Raw genomic sequence first — 18,591 nt, 5'->3', positions numbered from 1 at the left:
TTTGAAACTATTGCTAAAAATACCTTAAGTGTTCGGTAGTGCATAAGTTCCTCCTATATGGAAAGTGCAAACCGATAAACTATAGGCAGCAATCAATAGGCTCAATCATCACTAAATATGCTGGGTTGTGCAGTACAAATTTCTCTCCCCGTGTACAATTTATTTGACCTACGTGCCAGCCAAGCACCGCTGAATGGCTTAGTTGGATTGCCATAAGTAAGCTGATGTTAATGCACCCGATAATGATCTGTCTTTTTTTTTTCTTCTCCAAGGCACTTGGGATATCTCCGGTTGACGAGGAAGTTTTCAATTCATGGCAACGAAATTTCTTCCTCTATTCGAAGTGTGATTGATTGCTAGTGTGTTTGCATTTTCCGAAGCAGCGTTGTAATTTTTGCTATTTCTTGTAAGCAAAACATCTATGTTTGAGTTTTGTTAGATTTCCTTTTAGGTACGTCTCGGTGGTCGAATGGTTAGCGTAGTAAGACGGTAATCCCTGGTCCACTGATGGCATGGGTTCGATTTCTATCTTGGAACTGGGTGTTTAATGTGAATCTTAAGTTGTCCACGTCATTTATTCAGTCTGTAAATCCTAATCGGCGAAGACGGTGTATGTCTTAAAAAAAATTATATACGAGCAAGCAGCTGACGTGGTGAACATCGTTCTACCATAGTTTTAATAAAAGATTATCAATGTTAAGCTGTTCGTGTCCCGTTTTTCCTTTTTTCGCTGAAAAAATTTGAAGCAGTCCATAAATGATAGCGCTGAAGTTTTAATAAGATAGTGTGATGGAACTAATGTGTCATATTTGGTAGAGCACTAAATTAGTATTAGTAATTAGTAATAGCGGTCTGAATAAATGCTATCACAACATAGCCTTTAATAAGCATTGCCAATGCTGAATTAGAGCCCCATCAAAACGTCATTTTTCGTCAGCCGTATAAAAGCATTAACAATGCATACTTAGAACACCTTTTAATTTTTTAATTGATTGATCATGATTGATGTGAAACGGAAATTCAAAATGGGAAATTATTCTTGATTTATTAAAACGAACAAAAATTAAAAAAGAAAATCATTATCTACAACATCAATCAACCTGCTGAATGAAGGATTATGCTTGCTTAATGAAGTGTTCTATGAAATGAGAAGTGATTATAATTGAATTATGAATTACTTTTGATGAGTCTCGAACAGAGGATCCCGCAGCAGCCTTTATATTTCCTTGCGCCTTTACCATTTCGACCACTCTTGATGCTGATAAGGTAGGTGAAAAACCCCGTACTTCAAGTACTGTTCGGGTCACACAACTTCATAAACATTGTATGCAAGAGAAGGTTTGGAAATTTGTTGGAAAATTTTGGGAGAAGACAACTGCAACTGTCCGCTCAGATTGTTTTCGTTTGCTGTCTTGCTTACGCACGCAGCAAATGAGAAAATCACTCTTGTTTACATTCGCGGGTTTGACGTTTCTATGATTTATAAAAGCTTTATATAAGCATTAACAGGAAGTTCTAGTGCTACAGTCTTAATGCTTGTTAACTTTATATAGTAGCTCTAGGGCGGCAAATTGGACTGTGAGAACTACCGAAATCGCGCAGGGGGCTTCGACAAGGTGATGGTCTATCCTGCATGATGTTCAACGTGGTGCTAGAAGGTGTTATTCGACGAGCGGTGGGCGAAATGCGGGGCACGATTTTCAACAGATCCAGTCAACTTAGGCGTCGTACACAAATTACGTAACGCATGTAGGGGGGGGGAGGGGGGTTGAGTCTGCGTTACTTGCTGTTACATAGGGGGGAGGGGGGTACTTGGTTCAGTTACGTAACAAATTAATGAAAAAAAAAACATAAAGAAAAGAATTGTTATTTTCTTTTTTAGGCGAGGAAATCTACGTTCGAAAGCGTCAATGGTGGTTAAGTATTTTGTAAATAAAGTTTGATTCAGAAAAACCGTTTATGTGTTTGTGTGCGCACTGCGCGAATGAAACGAAGTGAGCTTTGCTGTTTTGTTTATTTTACTGTCACGTCATCGACTGCAGCTCATTCAGTGTTTATGTGCAGTGTAACGAACTGTGTGCAATTTCCTCAAATAGAAAGAAGTGAGTTTCTTTGTTATAATATTATCGCGTCATTAATTGCATCTCATTCAATGTTAATACAGTTTCCAGAAGACCACAAAATGGATAAAAGCGACCTGTTTCAACACCTCTACAATGCTATCGTTAAAGCTAATCCAGAGCGCAGCAAGAAGAAGTGTCAGGATGAGGCGGTGCTTATCTGGAACAAATAAAAAGAAAATCCGGATACGCAGCAACAAGTGATTTCTGAACAACTCCCCGAAATTGGACAGATGCTGTTTTTCAATTTTTTTTCTTTTGATATTTTTTACTGTAGTATAAGAACGTTTCAGAATAAAAATGCATCAAGTAAACTTTTGTGTACTTTTACTTCTAATTTCTAAATTGAATATGGGGGGAGGGGGGGGGGGGTATTTTGCGTTACGTAACTATAGAAGGGGGTCTTTTTTTTTTTTGTAAATTCTTTATTTGAAACGGCTCATACCTCTAGGCTTTAAGGAGCCAAACTCGTTTTGCATTTTTACAATTGGTATGCTTAGCTTAACACTTGTTTAGAAGAGAAAGAAGGATAGAAAGGGAAATATGAAAATAAAAAGAATTACAGCTGAAGATCAATAGCTTTTAGGAAAAGATATATTTCGAACATGTAGTCCAAATCCATCACAGCTAACACATCCCTCACTGGAACGTCAGGTTGTTTTCCTCGGGCCCGAAGGGAATCTATGAAATTCGCTCTGGCGACAAGGTGGTCCTCACACGACCAAACAATATGCTCGATGTCTTGGTATCCTAGGCCGCAATCGCATAAATTGCTGCCAGCAATATTTATACGATAGAGTACCGCATTCAAGGAATAATGATTGGACATGAGACGGGAAAATAAACGAATAAAATCCCGACTCAGATTCAATCTATCAAACCAGGGTTTAAGGCTTACCTTCGGGATAATCGAGTGGAGCCACCGACCCAACTCATCCTCGTACCATCTGCGCTGCCAGTTGACAAGAGCGTTTCTCCGAGCCAAGAAGTAGAATTCGTTGAATACGATTTCACGCTGGTAAATGTTACCTTCCATTGCACCCACCTTTGCAAGGGAATCTGCCCTCTCATTGCCTACTATTGAGCAATGTGAGGGGACCCAGACAAAGATGATGAAAGAGCAACGTCTTGATAATGTAGTCAATATATCTCGTATCTTTTCGAGGAAGTACGGCGTGAACTTTCCAGGTCTTATAGATCGGATCGCTTCAACAGAGCTGAGGCTATCAGTTATAATATAGTAGTGTTCAACTGGTCGTGATGCAATACTATCCAGAGCGCAATGAATAGCAGCTAACTCTGCGATGTACACAGAACATGGTGACTGAAGACTGTATGAGGCGTTGAAGATTTCGTTGAACACTCCGAATCCTGTTGTTTCCTCTATAAGAGAAGGGGGTCTTATCAAACGTTACTTATTGTTACATAGGGGGGGGGGGAGGAGGTATAAATTCAAGATTTTTTGCGTTACGTAATTTGTGTACGACGCCTTATCTGCTTTGCCGATGACATTGATATAGTCGGCAGATCATCTGCGGCGGTGGAGGAGATCTACCGCAAACTGAAACGCGAAGCAGGAAGGATTGAGTTGATGATTAATACGTCCAAGACGAAGTACATGCTGGCCTGCGGATCCGAGACCGACCGAACCCGCTTGTCCAGTAATAACAAGGTCACGATCGACGGAGACGAGCTGGAGATAGTCGAAGACTTTATCTATCTCGGCTCACTGGTGACCGCAGACAATGACACCAGCCGTGAGATCCGGAGGCGAATTATCAGCAGAAGTCGTGCCTACTATGGACTCCACAAGCAACTGCGGTCGAGAAGACTTAGCCCTCGCACGAAGTGTAACCTGTATACGACGCTTATTAGACCGGTTGTTCTCTACGGGCACGAGACATGGATATTGCTCGAGGAGGACCTGCGTACACTCGGAGTATTCGAGCGACGAGTGTTAAGAACCATCTTTGGCGGCGTACAGGAGAACGGAATGTGGAGGCGAAGGATGAACCACGAGCTCGCGCGACTCTACGGCGAACCCAGTATCCAGAAGGTGGTGAAGGCTGGCCGGATACGCTGGGCGGGACATGTTGCGAGAATGCCGGATGACTGTCCTGCAAAACAGGTGTTCGCCACGAATCCGGTAGGAACAAGACGAGCAGGGGCGCAACGAGCGAGGTGGTTAGACCAAGTGGAGCGTGATCTGGCGAACGTGGGGTGCCCGAGAAATTGGAGAACGGTTGCCATGGACCGAGTGAATTTTAGGAATTATGTTCGTCAAGTTATGTCGTAAGACGGAATACTATGTAAATAAAAAAAATAAAAAATAATTGTAGCTCTATATGTGCATATAGTGCTATCATTAGTGCTAATTTTTGTTATTGCTTCTATGCATTAATAATGCTTATATAAAACTAAAAAGCATTATGAATGTTGATATAATGCTAACTTGCATTAGAAATGCTGATTTAATGCTGATTAAGGGTTATGGCTTAATGCTTATGGTTACTTGGGCGGTGTGCCCCATGGTAGTCACCTAGGACCGATTATCTTCTTAATCTATTTTAACGATGTGCTCTCACTCCTGTACGGCTCGAAACTTTGTTATGCTGATGATCTCAAACTGTTTTACATAATGAACCAGGACGACATTGATTTCCTGCGAAACCCAGTTCAATCTATTTGCAAATTGGTGTAACATCAACTGCCTGCCTTTGAAACGCAGTAAATGTGCAATAATCAGTTTTACACGAAGACGGCAGCCTTTTTTTTTAGAAAATGAGTCCATGGCGTGGGTGGACCACATCAATTATCTGGACGTAATACTCGACCGTCAGCTGAAGTTCAAAACACATACGAACTACGTCTACGTCGTCGATAAAGCTTCTAGAAGCCTCGAATTTTTATTATCCTCTTCCTTATTCCTCTAGTGCATAGGTCGGCAACCTGTGGCTCTTTTGATGTAAAGCTGCGGCTCGACGCCTAATTTTACTTAGACGCCTAAATTTACTTTTTTGTTTTTAACTGTTTTTGAAGCATCAGAATAGAGATCAAGATTTTATTTATCATTAACCGTAAATGCAAAGAAAAAACAAAAACTAAAATCAAACAAAAAGGTGTATATATTTTTGAATCAATCGAACGCAAATACAGCAAAATTAAAGTTTATTATTTACAAAAAAGTAGTTTTTAGACAGCCTCTGTGTTGTCAGCATACAACGTAACTCTCATCAAATTTGACATTCTAAACACTCGCAACACTATTTTGCCTTGTTTGAAAATTAATCTGTTGAAATTTTCTAAATCTGGTTAGAAATAATCAACCATTTCGAAAAATGTTTACAGCTCTGCGCCTTAACACATAAAAATATGGGAAAAATCACCTTAATTAAATCATACTTATTTGAATCGGAAACGAAAATTTTATTGTATCTGAATATCGATTTTTTTTTTAAAGACATACACCGTCTTAGCCGATTTAGGCTTTACAGACTGAATAAATGGCGTGGACAACTTAAGATTAACATTTAAAACCCAGTACCGAGATGGGAATCGAACCCATGCCATCAGTGGACTAGCGATTACCGTCTTACCACGCAGACCACTCGACCACCGAGACGTACATGTATTTTATGTATTGTATATCTCATAAGCATTCCAGATTGCCTGGTTTATCAGGGGCTGGTCCAGATTTTCAACGAAAAAATTGGAAGATGCCAAAAACTAACGTTAACCAGATATCGAGGAAAATGGCCCGGTTTTTTTCCAGGATTATTCACAATTTTTACGAAATTCCAAATTTTCATCTTGGTTTAGCGAACTAAATTCGCATGAAATTTTTTGAAATTGTGAGATGTGTTTTGAACGCCGCTAATGTGCCTATGTAAATTTCATTTTCGTGTGTCTTTTTTTAGTTTTTCTCTTGCCTTTTTATGGAAAATATCTAGATTATGACTAGATTTACCCGGATATTGCCTGGGTTTGAATTTAAAATTTTAAAATCTAATGCCCGGATTCGCCGGCCTGGATACGTTCAGAAAAATTCTGGAAAACCTTCTCATTAAATAACGGCTTAAAAAGGTGAATAGATACATGTAATTCAAATACAGAATTCCAAAACTAAGAATCAAGTTTAACAAATTAAATTTGGACAGCTTTTCAAACTCGAATCAGCATTGAAAATTAAAGAAATTTTCACGAGGGTGCTTACGAGGTTAATCCCTCTAAAAATAAACGATACAAAAAAACTGAAATTTTCAATTCTGAAAACCTATTTGAAAACTAAATCACATGCTAAATACTTAGTTGACTTAGTAACTTCAGTGACCTTCATACCCCAATGCAGTTTTTTTATAAATAAATTGTCTGTACTGAAAAAAGAAATGCAAACCTTTAAGTTTTTGAACCAAACCAAAAGGACATAAGTTTTGAACGAAGTTTCAGTAACGGTAATATTTTTCTCAATTTCGATTAAGATTATATCACCGTACCGTATTTTTATCAATTTTATTTTTGAAACTTTTAAAGTGTCCTTAAACTGATTTGTCAGTTAAAATCAAATGTTTCTTTATAATTTATCACGAATTTCCTATGAAAGCTACAAAATCACATTATTACAGAGTTATACAAGCAGCGGCAGGTTTAGCAAGCATTGATGAATAATATGTATTGAATTTCATTTTTCATTCAGTTGGACGTACAATACTGAAGAATCACATGTGACATAAAATAAGATTTTTTACTTTTCCAGCTGCATAAAATTCTGAAGACACGTTCGATTTATGTCATGAATTTTGAAAATTATATCAGTTGTTTGGAGCATAATTTTTGAAGATTGAAATTTTCGACTACATAAATTTTAGTTGAATTTCACCTCATACTTCTGGATTTTGGAAAGGATAAGCTTAATCCGGGGAATGATTTAAAAAAGCTTGATAATTGTAAGAACATTTATTTTCCTTTACTTTCTCATTTTAATAGCTTTTCTTTGCCGAAAAAATTATAATTAATCTGCTTTCGAAATATGTTCAAATTTCCACTTTAACATAATGCAAAGTATTCATTTAAGCTTAATATGGATTTTAAACTTTTTTGACTCTATATTTGCCAACGTATCAAATTTTAAAAAAGATGACAATCCAGATGAAAATCTATGTACTTAATGGTAATCAGAAACAGATAGAAAAGAACAATCCAAGAGTTTGAAAAAAAAACTCTAATGGGGTTAAAATTATTTTCTTAAACCTAATGTTCATTGATCATTTTTATATTTTGATTTTTTTTTATTAAAACCAGATAGATACAATTAATCTATATTGTGGCTATTTCAAACTCTGAAATTTCGAAAATTTGAAGTTTTTGGCTCTTCTGACTCAAAAGGTTGCCGACCACTGCTCTAGTGGACTGTGGACACTGGAAGCTATTCCTCTTAGTGTAAGACCCCATGGGCTGAGAAACCAGGACCTTCAATTGTATGTTCCCATTCGATTGAACAACTACGGAGGTAATCGTGCTCTCATCGGTGTTATGAAAACGTTCAACCGCTTTTACGAGCTCTTCGACTTCGACGTTTCGAGGGATGTTTTCCGAAGAAAAGTTTAAGTAGATTGAGAAATTGGTAGTTAAATGTAAATTTTGTGTAATTTTTATTTTTATTTTAAGCCATCATTTGGACCTATACTTGGTCTGCTGAGTTTTAGAAATATCTTCTTTAATATTCTTCTATATTTTAAAAATTTAAATGAAATAGTTTATAATCTTCTACAAAATTGTAGTTTCTTTATTTGAAACGGCTCAACAAAATTGTTAAATGAATTAAAATCTTCAATATCAAATATTCAAAGCCGTTCTTTGGTGATGTTAGTAATAGATGTTGTGTGGGGTACCAATGTGTGAGTGAGTTCAACCGTGTATCCTCTCTAAACTAGCCATCAGTAACTCATTTAGGACGCGGCAGTCAGACAGGTAACGCGAAGATTGGTTTAGGTGTTGCTATCTGCTATCAAGTTAGTTAGAAAAAAAGAATAAAAAAAAGATGGTAAGCAGAAAACGAAAATCGGAAGTGTGTTGGAACGATCAAATATTTGAAAAATAAATCTTAGATCAGAAGGAATTAAGAAGATTGCGAGTTGGGAGGACCGCAGTAGCAAATAGGAAGATTTCGACCTAGGACTGCAAAGGCAAATATAAAAATTGCGAGTTGAGAGGACCGCAATGCAAAGTAAAAGGTTGCGAGTTGGGAGGACCGCAATAGATTAATAGAGAGTGCGAGTTGGGTGAACCCCAAATAAACAAAAAATTGCGCGTTGGGAGGACCGCAATGAAAAATTAAAGATTTTTTTTGTGAGCAGGGAAAAGCCCCTGGGAGTGGAGCTAAATTCAAGCCACTTCTCCCAAAGACGAGGAGGAGTTAGGAGGACCGCAATGAAATATTGAAGCTCACGAGTAAGTATGACTGCAATGAATAAGCAAAAATTGGGAATCAAAAGGACAGTAAAGAATGAGCTACTGGCGGCTAGTTTAGAGAAGATACACGGTTGAACTCACTCACACATTGGTTCCCCACACAGTTGTGATCCGAATTTTTACGAATTATAGAATTTAATATTTTTAAAGCATAGCATCTCTGAAACAAGAATATCTAGGAAATGTCTGATTCCTTGATTAAGATAAGTATCAGTTTTGTTTTTATGTAGGTTTGTTGGCTCATCCGTTATCAAAGATTTATTTAACTCAAAAAATTATGCCTTTTCAGAGTTTTGAAAGTCACTCGAAATTCGTTCGATTTGTGTCGGATCTCATATGAATTTCGGTAGGAACCTCCTTTTTTAAGCGGGAGTACATTAAAATAAATAATCTTGGTTTGTGAAATTCCAAAATCCATCCAAATTTCATCAATATCACATAAAGTTGGTCGTTTTTTTTTCTTTGAATTTTATATTAGAGCTCCCGTTTTAAGAGCGAGAGTAGTAAGTTCGCATTATAAATCAACTTCTTTTGTCAAATCATTTTCATTAAATTCACCTGAAATCGATCGAATTGTGTCGTTTTTTAAGCTAAATTTATATGAGTGTCCCCTTTTCTAGAACGGAAACTTTTGCGCTGGCAAAACTTTTAATCTTCCAGCCACATACAGGATATGTTAGGGCATTTCTATCAGTTTTATTTAGATGTAAATACTTCGAAAAAATACAACACATTATAATGCACAATAGAAAACACTAGAGTGCACTGCTGTCCTAAGTTTTGTTGGCTTGACGAATGACAAACTGAAATTGCTGGCTCCAGCCACTCTGTATATATATTTCTTAAATCTCTTTTTCTACACACGCAACGGTTTTCTAAACAAAGTTCATCATTGACAGCCTGTTTTGATGATTCACTTCGATTTCCTTGTTCTGTTAGAACAACAACTCCATCTGGAACCGAAAGTCAGGCACATGTCTTCCAGCTAACGAACAAACTAACACACTAGACCACACAGTGACGTTGAAAATTGATCAGCTGTTTCGAGCTGTGACGAGCATATGGAGACAGAACGAAGAATATTTATTTACCTAGGATCAGCACCAGCAGCACCGTACTAAGCAGCACCCTTTTGCTATCCATTGAGCCACGTGTTGCACTCCTCGCTGAACGATGTGTTTGGCAGTTTCCCTGAAGCCAATTGGAGCTCTCTTTTCTGGAGAAAACGCTGACGAAGCGCTGCACCGGTTTATTCCCGTTAATCACACAACCACCGAGGAGAGAAGTCAGCTTTCAGTCTATCTTGTCTTGACGTTGGATGCTGCTGCTGCTGCAGAGTCTTGCTTGACGTCTGGGCCAGATTAGCACATGCCAAACAGACGTTTCCTTTGTCCAGGAAGAGCACACTTGAACCACTTGTGCCGGAGTGCGAATGAGTTTATTGGATCAAAATCGCGTAAGATTCACTTGTTCCTTTCGACAACAGTTTGATTCATTAAGGCGCGCACGCTGTATCCAATTAATGGATAAAGCAGCTTTGAATCGGAGCTTCCAAATTTAAACGTTAACCCAACAACCAATAAAATGCAGCTGGAAAAAAATTAATCAACGACAGCCAGTCGACGTAACGACATCGTTGTCCCAAAAATAAATATCATCTATCAGTCGTCCAAATAAAACGACACACAACGACTGATATCAAGGTCAGACAGTTTGGTGTGGTCGACGTTTTTTTTTTTTTTGTATCACTCCGGGCTACGCATCGATTTTGAAGTCGCTTTTTTCGATTGCGCTTGAATTAATATGGAAGCGAAAGAAAAATACACGACAGCAGCTTTCTTTCTTTCACTCGATTTACGTGCCCCAAGATTGCTCCAACAACTTTGAACTTTCTTCTTCTGTAAGAGTCAACCTTTGCGGTTTGTTGACTTTCTGGGCCTCTGCTGTACCTTTCTCCCGCGCGACCTCTCGTTGTGCTTCAACTTTCGACGCGCTGAACAACTTCAAGTCGCTTATGACTGGCACCAAAGTTCGAACACCAACCACAACACGGTTAGCAGAAAATCTCAATTCAGTGCTTCCCGATCACTCATTATATCGTCGTTGGAACGTTTTGGCAGAATCTTAGAACTCGATATGACTATAAACGAACGGCGATCATCTAGATTGGTTTCTGAATCACGATTCGCCAGGCGCACGCCAAATCCTTACGCCTAGCAGCAAGTGCGCTCGTGTGGGGGTGTATGCTCACAGTTTCCGATTACTCACAAGCGTTTTTCGCTCACAACAACAACAATTGAAAACACTGACCTGACCGTTTGCGAGTTTGATTTTTCACTTCTTCGAACTTCAATTAACTGCGATGTTACTCGGTCTTATCAAAGAACAAAAAACAAAACAACAACAACAAATCCGAAAGGGGTCACCGCACCTCTATTGTTGTTCCTTCCTTTCCGAAGTACGCAAACGTCCTATTTCAAAGGAGTTCGGTCAGTTGGTCGTTTGGTCGATTGGTCAAGTCTAGAGCGTTTAGTTAGTAGCAACAAGTGGTGTGTGTTATCGTTTCGGGTGCTAGCTTGGCACTAAACGCATTCGAATGCTGCGTCGACCGGCAAACCGTCCGTCGTCAATCGAAACCGTCGCGACTTTAACGAACGAACATGAAGAAAAACTGAAAAGTCGAGCTTAGTTCAGCTCCCCAAACCAGACTCAGATTCTTCCCCAGGCGGTGGTCGTATCGAGGAACGGCACCACACTTTACATGTTGCACTCCTTTACTCTCTTTCTGTAATAAATGGGCACACATTGAAAAAAATCAACTATAGACAGAAAGCTAAGAAAATAACAGAGAGCGGAAAACAACTGGCCTCTAGCTCTACGTTGGGTGTGCAGTGGAGAGTAAAAAAAACCATCATCCATTTATCTTTTCTGTCGACCAGGGCTATGAAAGCAAACCGTCTGAGTTAGTATTCTGGTCAACTACCCTGATCGGACAACCCGAAGAAAAATACACTGCTCTTCGAAATTTTTGCTTGATGCATTAGGTACCTTTTAAAACATTCGCAAATTTCAATAAAATATTAAAATTTACAAACATGCACTATCTATTTTCGTGAATTGAAAATGTGGGTCTATTTTTTAAATTTGTTTTATTTACCCAAGTGGTAAATTTGACGAAGGAATTTAAGCACATTACGGACCGCGAAAAAATATAATCCGAGAAACACCGAACCAAGCTCCACAACTTTAGCTGTCTCGAGTTACGACAAGTTTTGTGTTCCATTTGGTCGAAGATAGTTTATTTGTTATTTATTTCTGATCAACGGGTCACATGTTGATCCAAATGATAACTTAAAATTAAAGTTAAAAACAAAACATTTAAATCTAACTATGAGGTGCTCAAGGCCCTAATCACTTTTCTTCGGAACATATCCCTCGAGACGTCGAAGTCAAAATGCTCCGAAAAACGGTTGAACGATCTCATTGCATCGATGAGAGCGCTGTTAGCTCCGTAATTGTTCATTCGAATGGGAATGTACAATTGAAGATCCTGATTTCTAAGTCCACGGGGTCGTACACTAAGTGGAAAGCCTCCAGTAACATGAGACAGTCGATTCGCGATGTCAGAAGGTCAGCGACAAATGAGGCACGTATTGCTTGTCTGCGGGCTTGAAGGGTATCGATATCTATTAGGCGGCATCGATTTCCGTAGCTAGGCAAGCGAAAAGGGTCTTGCCAATTCAGGTGTCTAAAGGTATATCGGAATCGCCGCTGAATGGCCTCGAGCCGATCGACACCGTTCTGGTAGTAGGGACACCAGACAGCTGACACCAGACAGCTGACACCAGACAATGCTGCACTATAAGCTTTTCAGGCAATACACGTCCTTGAAGTCCTTCTCCATTCTAAAAATGAAACCGAGACTTCTGGATGCTTTGTCAATCACGTAGTTGGTGTGTGCCTTGAATTCCGGTCGTTTATGGTGTAAAATAGTTTTAGGTCATCAGCGTAGCAAAGTTTGGGGACGTCGAGGAGTCCCCACGTCGTTGAAATAAATTAGGAAAATAATCGGTCCTAAATGGCTACCTTGGGGCACTGCCTGGAAAAGGTGTCACCCGTTCGAACAATCAATTTACGACCAGTTAAGTAACTGCGAAACCAGCAGAGTAGAGTACCACAGAATCCTAAGCGTTCGAGTTTTCCGATGGCAATCTCATGGTTCATGAGAATGCAGCAGACAGATCGGTATAGATTGCATCAGTTTGAGATTTGGCAGCACAACTTTCATGCAGAAAAGAAGTGAACGTTAGCAAGTTACTTGTAGTAAAGCGTTTGGGCGTGAATTCGTGCTGATAATTGGAGATGTTATTTTTGCAGGACGTGAAAAAAGGATCCAAACCACCAATTCAAATAGTTTGGCAATCGAACATAAGGCAGAGATTCCACGGTAATTGACAACATCTCTCCTATCTCCTTTTTTAATGTACCGGGAACATGTAAACTTCCTTCCACAGTAGAGGGAAGGTGGCTCTATCAAGCGAAGCTGATAGGGGTCATTAAACAGGGGTGTTTAATGATTAAATATAGAACATTTGAGTTATGCTTCTAAGGAAGCGCTGATGTGGTCTAGCGGATAGGCTGGCGCGAGTCTGGTAACCCAGGCGTACTGGGTTCGATTCCCGGTATCGGGAAGAAAAAAATTTGGGTTCGAATCCCATAAGTTGGCAACAGGTAAGATGTGTTTCATTGTATAAATAATCATATATTTCAGAGGGAATGCATCTGGGGTTAATCTGAAGAGACTATTGCAAGCGGAGTGGATTGCCAACCATTGTAGGTCTCTGAAGATTGGATGCCTTCCCTCGACGAACTATCGGCCGTTGAAGCCCGAGAAGCAATTTGAAGGCCAAGCCACACAGACATAGGCTGGACGTTGCTACCGATGGGGGAACCATACATACATACATACATACATACATACAACATTTGAGTTATGCTTCTAAGGGTAGCACATTCGACGAGCGAAAAAACGAGATATCTCGCATTTGGTTCGCAATGTGGCAACTATCCGTGTCTTCCCAGCTAACCTAGGTCAATGGGGCCAATAATGGATCGGCTCACGTATACTCCTGTATATACATACACCCTAAATTCCATCTTGGAGTTCTGAAGTTGATCCAATCTGGTAGCTGCCCTGGAAGTTCTTTTCGCGTACATTTGCAATCGTTGTACAGGGTCACAACTTCCATAATCAAAACAAACAATAATGCCCACTAGCTTTGGACCTTACTTACTCACTTGAATATCCAGCAATGGCCACGTGCCAATCGTCCGACGCGTAGTTCCGAAATAAAAGATCTCCACTCCGATCCGGAGATAACATCTTCACTTGCTGCCGTGGCTAGACTGAGCCACCACGAGCTTGTGGATCTTTGGATATCCATCTGAGTTTCAATATCCATCTGCACTTCACACACTAAGGCCGATGACATAGTGAATGCGATGCGATGCGAATCGGCGAATGCGATTCAATGCGGTGAACCACATTTGATGAAAATGTATGTGAATCGCTTATACCTGACATACTCAACGCGATGAAGCAGATGTCAATTTGTTCCGCCGCTCGAGTTCGCATTGGCCGCGTTCGCTAATTCGCACCGCATCGCTCTCACTATGTCATCGGCCTAAGATTGCCATCAGGATTGAAATCCGTCAGCGTCATGAGGTGTGAAGCTGTGACTGTGACTATGAACAATTGGTCTAATGAGCGTCATGAAAAGGTTACACTTCGTGTGAAGGCTCAATCTTCTTGAATGCAGTTGCTTGTAGAGTGAATAGTAGGCACGACTTCATTCGCCGTAGATCGTGACCTTGTTATTACTGAATAAGTGGTTCGGTCGGTCTCGGATCCGCAGGCCAGGATATGCTTCATCTTGGACGTATCAATCATTAACCCAATCCAACCATCGTCGCCTTGATCATTTTGGTCAGCTTCCCGGAAAAGCCGTTCTTGACCATTATTTTCCATAGCTCGTCACGGTCGATCGTATCGTATGCGGCTTTGAAGTCGATGGGCTTTATGTGAAGATCTGGTCCGTCGTAGACCGTCCCTGCATGAAGCCGGCCTGATAACTTCCCACGAATTTGTTTGCTTGTGGCGTTAGGCAACGGAGTAGGATTCGGGACAGCACTTTGTAGGCGGCAGTAATCGTTCAGGTCGCCCTTCTTGTAGATTTGGCTTATTACCCCCTCCTTCCACTTCTCCGGTAGCTTGGGAGTTGGGAGTGGCTCCTCTACGCCATTGACTACGCCGGCGATAAGCCAGTGAGCACTTTTCCTGTAGTTCGGAGAGTCATGGTCCCGAGCGGAATAAATGCAATCTTGTGTGTATAGGGTAATGATTCCTCTGACCTTTATTCAGTCAATACGAGTTAAGACATTTCTTCTGGCTATCTTCCATCTGAAGTCTATAGAAAATGTTTTCAAACTACAAACAATGTGTGTTTAAAATCAATTGTTACTTGTTCTGCAGCTCAACGAAATCGTCAACAGTTTGTCACCGCAAGGTCAGCTTCCACTGGGATTAGCTCTTATGGGTCGCAGTACAGCTATAGCGCAAACACTTTTGGAAACGGGGAAAGCCGATATCAACGCTTTAACGTCGGATGTAAGTTCGATCGATCAAATAACGCAACGTTTGGACATATTTTTGTAATATCATTTTCTCCTTTCACAGGGATGTCCTCTACTTATAGACGCCGTCAAACGAGGGGACGGTTTCACAGCCAAATTCTTACTGGACAAGAATTGTAACGTGAACCTGATTGCACGTGATACAGCTGATACAGCGCTACACCTCGTGTGTACCTACGCGGAAAAGAGCACCGATTCGGAAACATTCCGGGATATGTTGAGCATTGGTAAACAACTGTTAAAACTTGGAGCCGATACCAATCTTCAAAATATGAGAGGATAGTAAGTTGTTTTTGTCTTATTCTAGTAATTTTATTTAGTAAACTTAACTGTTTATTCAAGCACTCCACTGCATATCGCCATTACTTCTCAACACGTGGATATGGTCGAAGAACTTCTCAGCAATACCGTTCTTAACCTGGACACTAACATCCGAACTTTGGACGAGAAATGTGCCTTGCACTTTGCGCTTATGCCTCCTCATACCGATGGGCCACCGTTTGATCTTGCACGCCGTTTGATAGAACGAGGAGCTGAACCAAATATGATTGCAGCTGATACTGGAGATAGCCTGCTGCACACACTGACCAAGCAACGTTTACAGGATGCAGGCGTGTTCTTTGCAGAATATGCAAACTTGAACCACGTTAACAAGTCCGGACTAACTGTTCTACATCTAGCGTCAGCCAATGGACTACCTGAACTCGTGAAGGCTTTATTGGAGAAAGGCGCTTCTCCGAATTTACAATCAAATGTAACGGAGCTTAAAAGTGCTGTACACTTTGCTGTAGAATTCAATCAGCTTGATGTTATATCCGCATTTATCAATCACAAGGAGAACTATTCTAAGCAACTCGAAGCAATTGATTTCAATTTGAAGAATGCAATGGGAGATTCTCCCCTGAGCTTATCGCTGGCTTTAGGTTACAATGACTTGGTTCCACTTCTGATCAAAGGAGGGGCAGATGTCAATGCACGTAATGGTCAAGATATGACCCTTCTTCATCAGGCTATATTGAAGGAAGATTCGAAAACTGCCGTTTTTCTGCTCAACCAAGGAGCGGACATGAATGCGCTGACTGCAGATCAAGAATCACCGTTACAACTAGCCATTCACTGTCGCCTCCCAGATGTTGTAGACGCACTTTGTATTCGCGGTGTTTCCTTTAGTGCACCAGATAATAAGGGAGATTGTCCACTTTGGTGTGCCCTCCAATCCGAACAGTTCGAGATAGCTTCGGTTTTGGTAAAACATGGAGTAGATACAGATTGTTGGGGAGCTGGTCCGGATGGTTGTCTACAAACGTTACTCCATCGTGCCATTGATGAGAACAAAGAGCAAGCAGCACAATTCCTGATAAGAAGTGGCTGCGATTTGGACTCTCCTCGACAGCCCGGAGCTCAAGGGGAAGGTGGAGATGAAGCAAAAGATAAAGCTTCGCCGTTGCATTTATGCTGCCAATGGGGGTTAAGGAATGTTCTGCACACACTGATTGACCATGGAGCTAATGTCAATGCGGTTAATTGCGACCTTAAAACTCCACTTCATATCGCGATTGAAAATCATCACGAAGAAATCATTGGCATTTTGCTGTGTCACCCAGGAATTGATCTTAAAATTCGAGACAAGTCTGGTAATACTCCATTTGCAGCAGCTCTTCAGTATCGAAACAACAAAGCTGCTCAAAACATTCTCGAAAGACTACCCAATGCTGCGGAACAAATGGACCAACGAGGCCGTAACTTTTTACATTTGGCCATTATGAGAGATGACCTAGAGTCGGTACTGTTTCTTCTTTCGATCCACGTGGATGTAAACTCCAGAGTTCACGACGTTAATCAGACGCCTCCACTTCATCTTGCTGCTGCTTCTGAAAAAGAAATGCTTATAAGAAATCTCATCCTAGCTGGCGCTAGATTGAATGATCGTGATGCTACCCAGAAAACTGCATTGCATGTTGCATCCGAGCGTGGAAACGTGGCCGCAGTATCAGCCCTGCTTCAGAATGGCGGAGACTTTGACGCAGTCGATGGCGATGGTAATAACGCACTACATATTGCTGTTCGGGAAGGTCACATTGCAGTGGTACGTGAACTACTGACGGAATCCGAACTCAATGCCGAAATCGTCAATCTCAAAGGCCGTAACCCTCTCCACGAGCTTTGTCGGTATGGCAAAGATAATACAGCTGCCGGAATCCTAGAACTGTTTTTAGAATGCATGCCTAAATACCCCATCAACGCTCCTGATCTACAAGGCAACACCCCTCTACTGTTAGCCTACATGAGAGGGCAAGCTCAGCTGTGTCGAATCCTTGTTAAAAGCGGCGCTTGTCTGGGCGCGGAAAACAAGGAAGGTTTGACCATATTCAACTTCAAACTGGCCACCAACCAGCTGTTGCATCGCTTGTTGGACGAACTACCCCAAGAATCCCCGTGGGCCACCTCCGAACTGTGCCAGGAATGTGGCACTAAATTCACCATCACCATGAGAAAACATCACTGGTAAGTCATGCATTTTAACTACTGCCTATTATGATACATGGGCTGAACTTTCGAAATTTGAAATTTTGATTCAATAGTTTATCTCATTGATATTTAATGCATGTACATTTTGATTTTATTGCAAACAGTCGTCACTGTGGTCGCATCCTGTGCAGCAAATGTTCTAACAACGACGTACCGATCATCAAATTCAGTATGAACAAACCGGTCCGGGTGTGCTGTGTTTGTTTCGAGGTTCTGCAAGTGGGCAGCGGAGTGTAGAGTTTAACGTTGGGGACGATTGACACACAAAATAAACAACAAAATTTCTGCTTTTGGAATCCTAGCAGAATTAACAGGAAAAAAAAAATAAAAATTTTGTGTTAGATATGATATTAAGCTGATATCATACGTTACTTTACGTTTGTCGCAATGCTTCAAAAAGCAACACATTATTAAAAAGTAATAAACAAATCACCTACTTTTCAATCGCATACCTATTTAAGAGTTGTAGACCAACTGACAAAATGTGCTAAAGTTTAGATTGACTCAACCGACATATTAAATTGGATGTTTCTTTCAAAGATTTATTTACGATTTATATATTAGGAAATTATAAACATAGTTAAAGATTATGTTATTCAAGCATGTAAAGTATTACTCTAAGATTATTATAACCGCTTTTAGTCTGTACTGCAAATCTGAAATAAAGATTCGTGTTTATTTTTGTATTTTTCATTTTTGGAGCAATAAAAAAAAACATCTAACAACTTGATTTGACTTATTAGTTTTGCTTATAACTGTAAATAAGATACTAGTTTTTTTT

At 40.3% G+C, this 18,591-nt stretch overlaps 2 protein-coding genes across 2 annotated transcripts in view; one reads left to right on the top strand and one right to left on the bottom strand.

Annotated features, from left to right (window-relative positions):
* Positions 1-11,257, bottom strand: part of LOC129752973 (uncharacterized) — a 40,359-nt gene extending 29,102 nt beyond the window's left edge. Inside the window, exon 1 of the mRNA XM_055748763.1 lies at positions 9,680-11,257. Within this exon, the coding sequence (XP_055604738.1) occupies positions 9,680-9,731 (52 nt within the window). The 5' untranslated portion in view covers positions 9,732-11,257. The remainder of the gene's footprint in view (positions 1-9,679) is intronic.
* LOC129752972 (rabankyrin-5) overlaps positions 1-18,540 on the top strand; it is a 60,138-nt gene extending 41,598 nt beyond the window's left edge. The window contains exons 4-7 of the mRNA XM_055748762.1: positions 15,121-15,255; positions 15,325-15,563; positions 15,624-17,786; positions 17,915-18,540. Of these exons, the coding sequence (XP_055604737.1) occupies positions 15,121-15,255; positions 15,325-15,563; positions 15,624-17,786; positions 17,915-18,047 (2,670 nt within the window). The 3' untranslated portion in view covers positions 18,048-18,540. The remainder of the gene's footprint in view (positions 1-15,120; positions 15,256-15,324; positions 15,564-15,623; positions 17,787-17,914) is intronic.
* Positions 18,541-18,591: the final 51 nt, after the last annotated feature.

This window comes from Uranotaenia lowii, chromosome 3 (genome assembly GCF_029784155.1).
Source record: "Uranotaenia lowii strain MFRU-FL chromosome 3, ASM2978415v1, whole genome shotgun sequence".
Lineage (NCBI taxonomy): Eukaryota > Metazoa > Arthropoda > Insecta > Diptera > Culicidae > Uranotaenia > Uranotaenia lowii.
The sequence above is the reverse complement of the archived record's forward strand: the minus strand, read 5'-3'. Positions and strand labels throughout refer to the sequence as shown.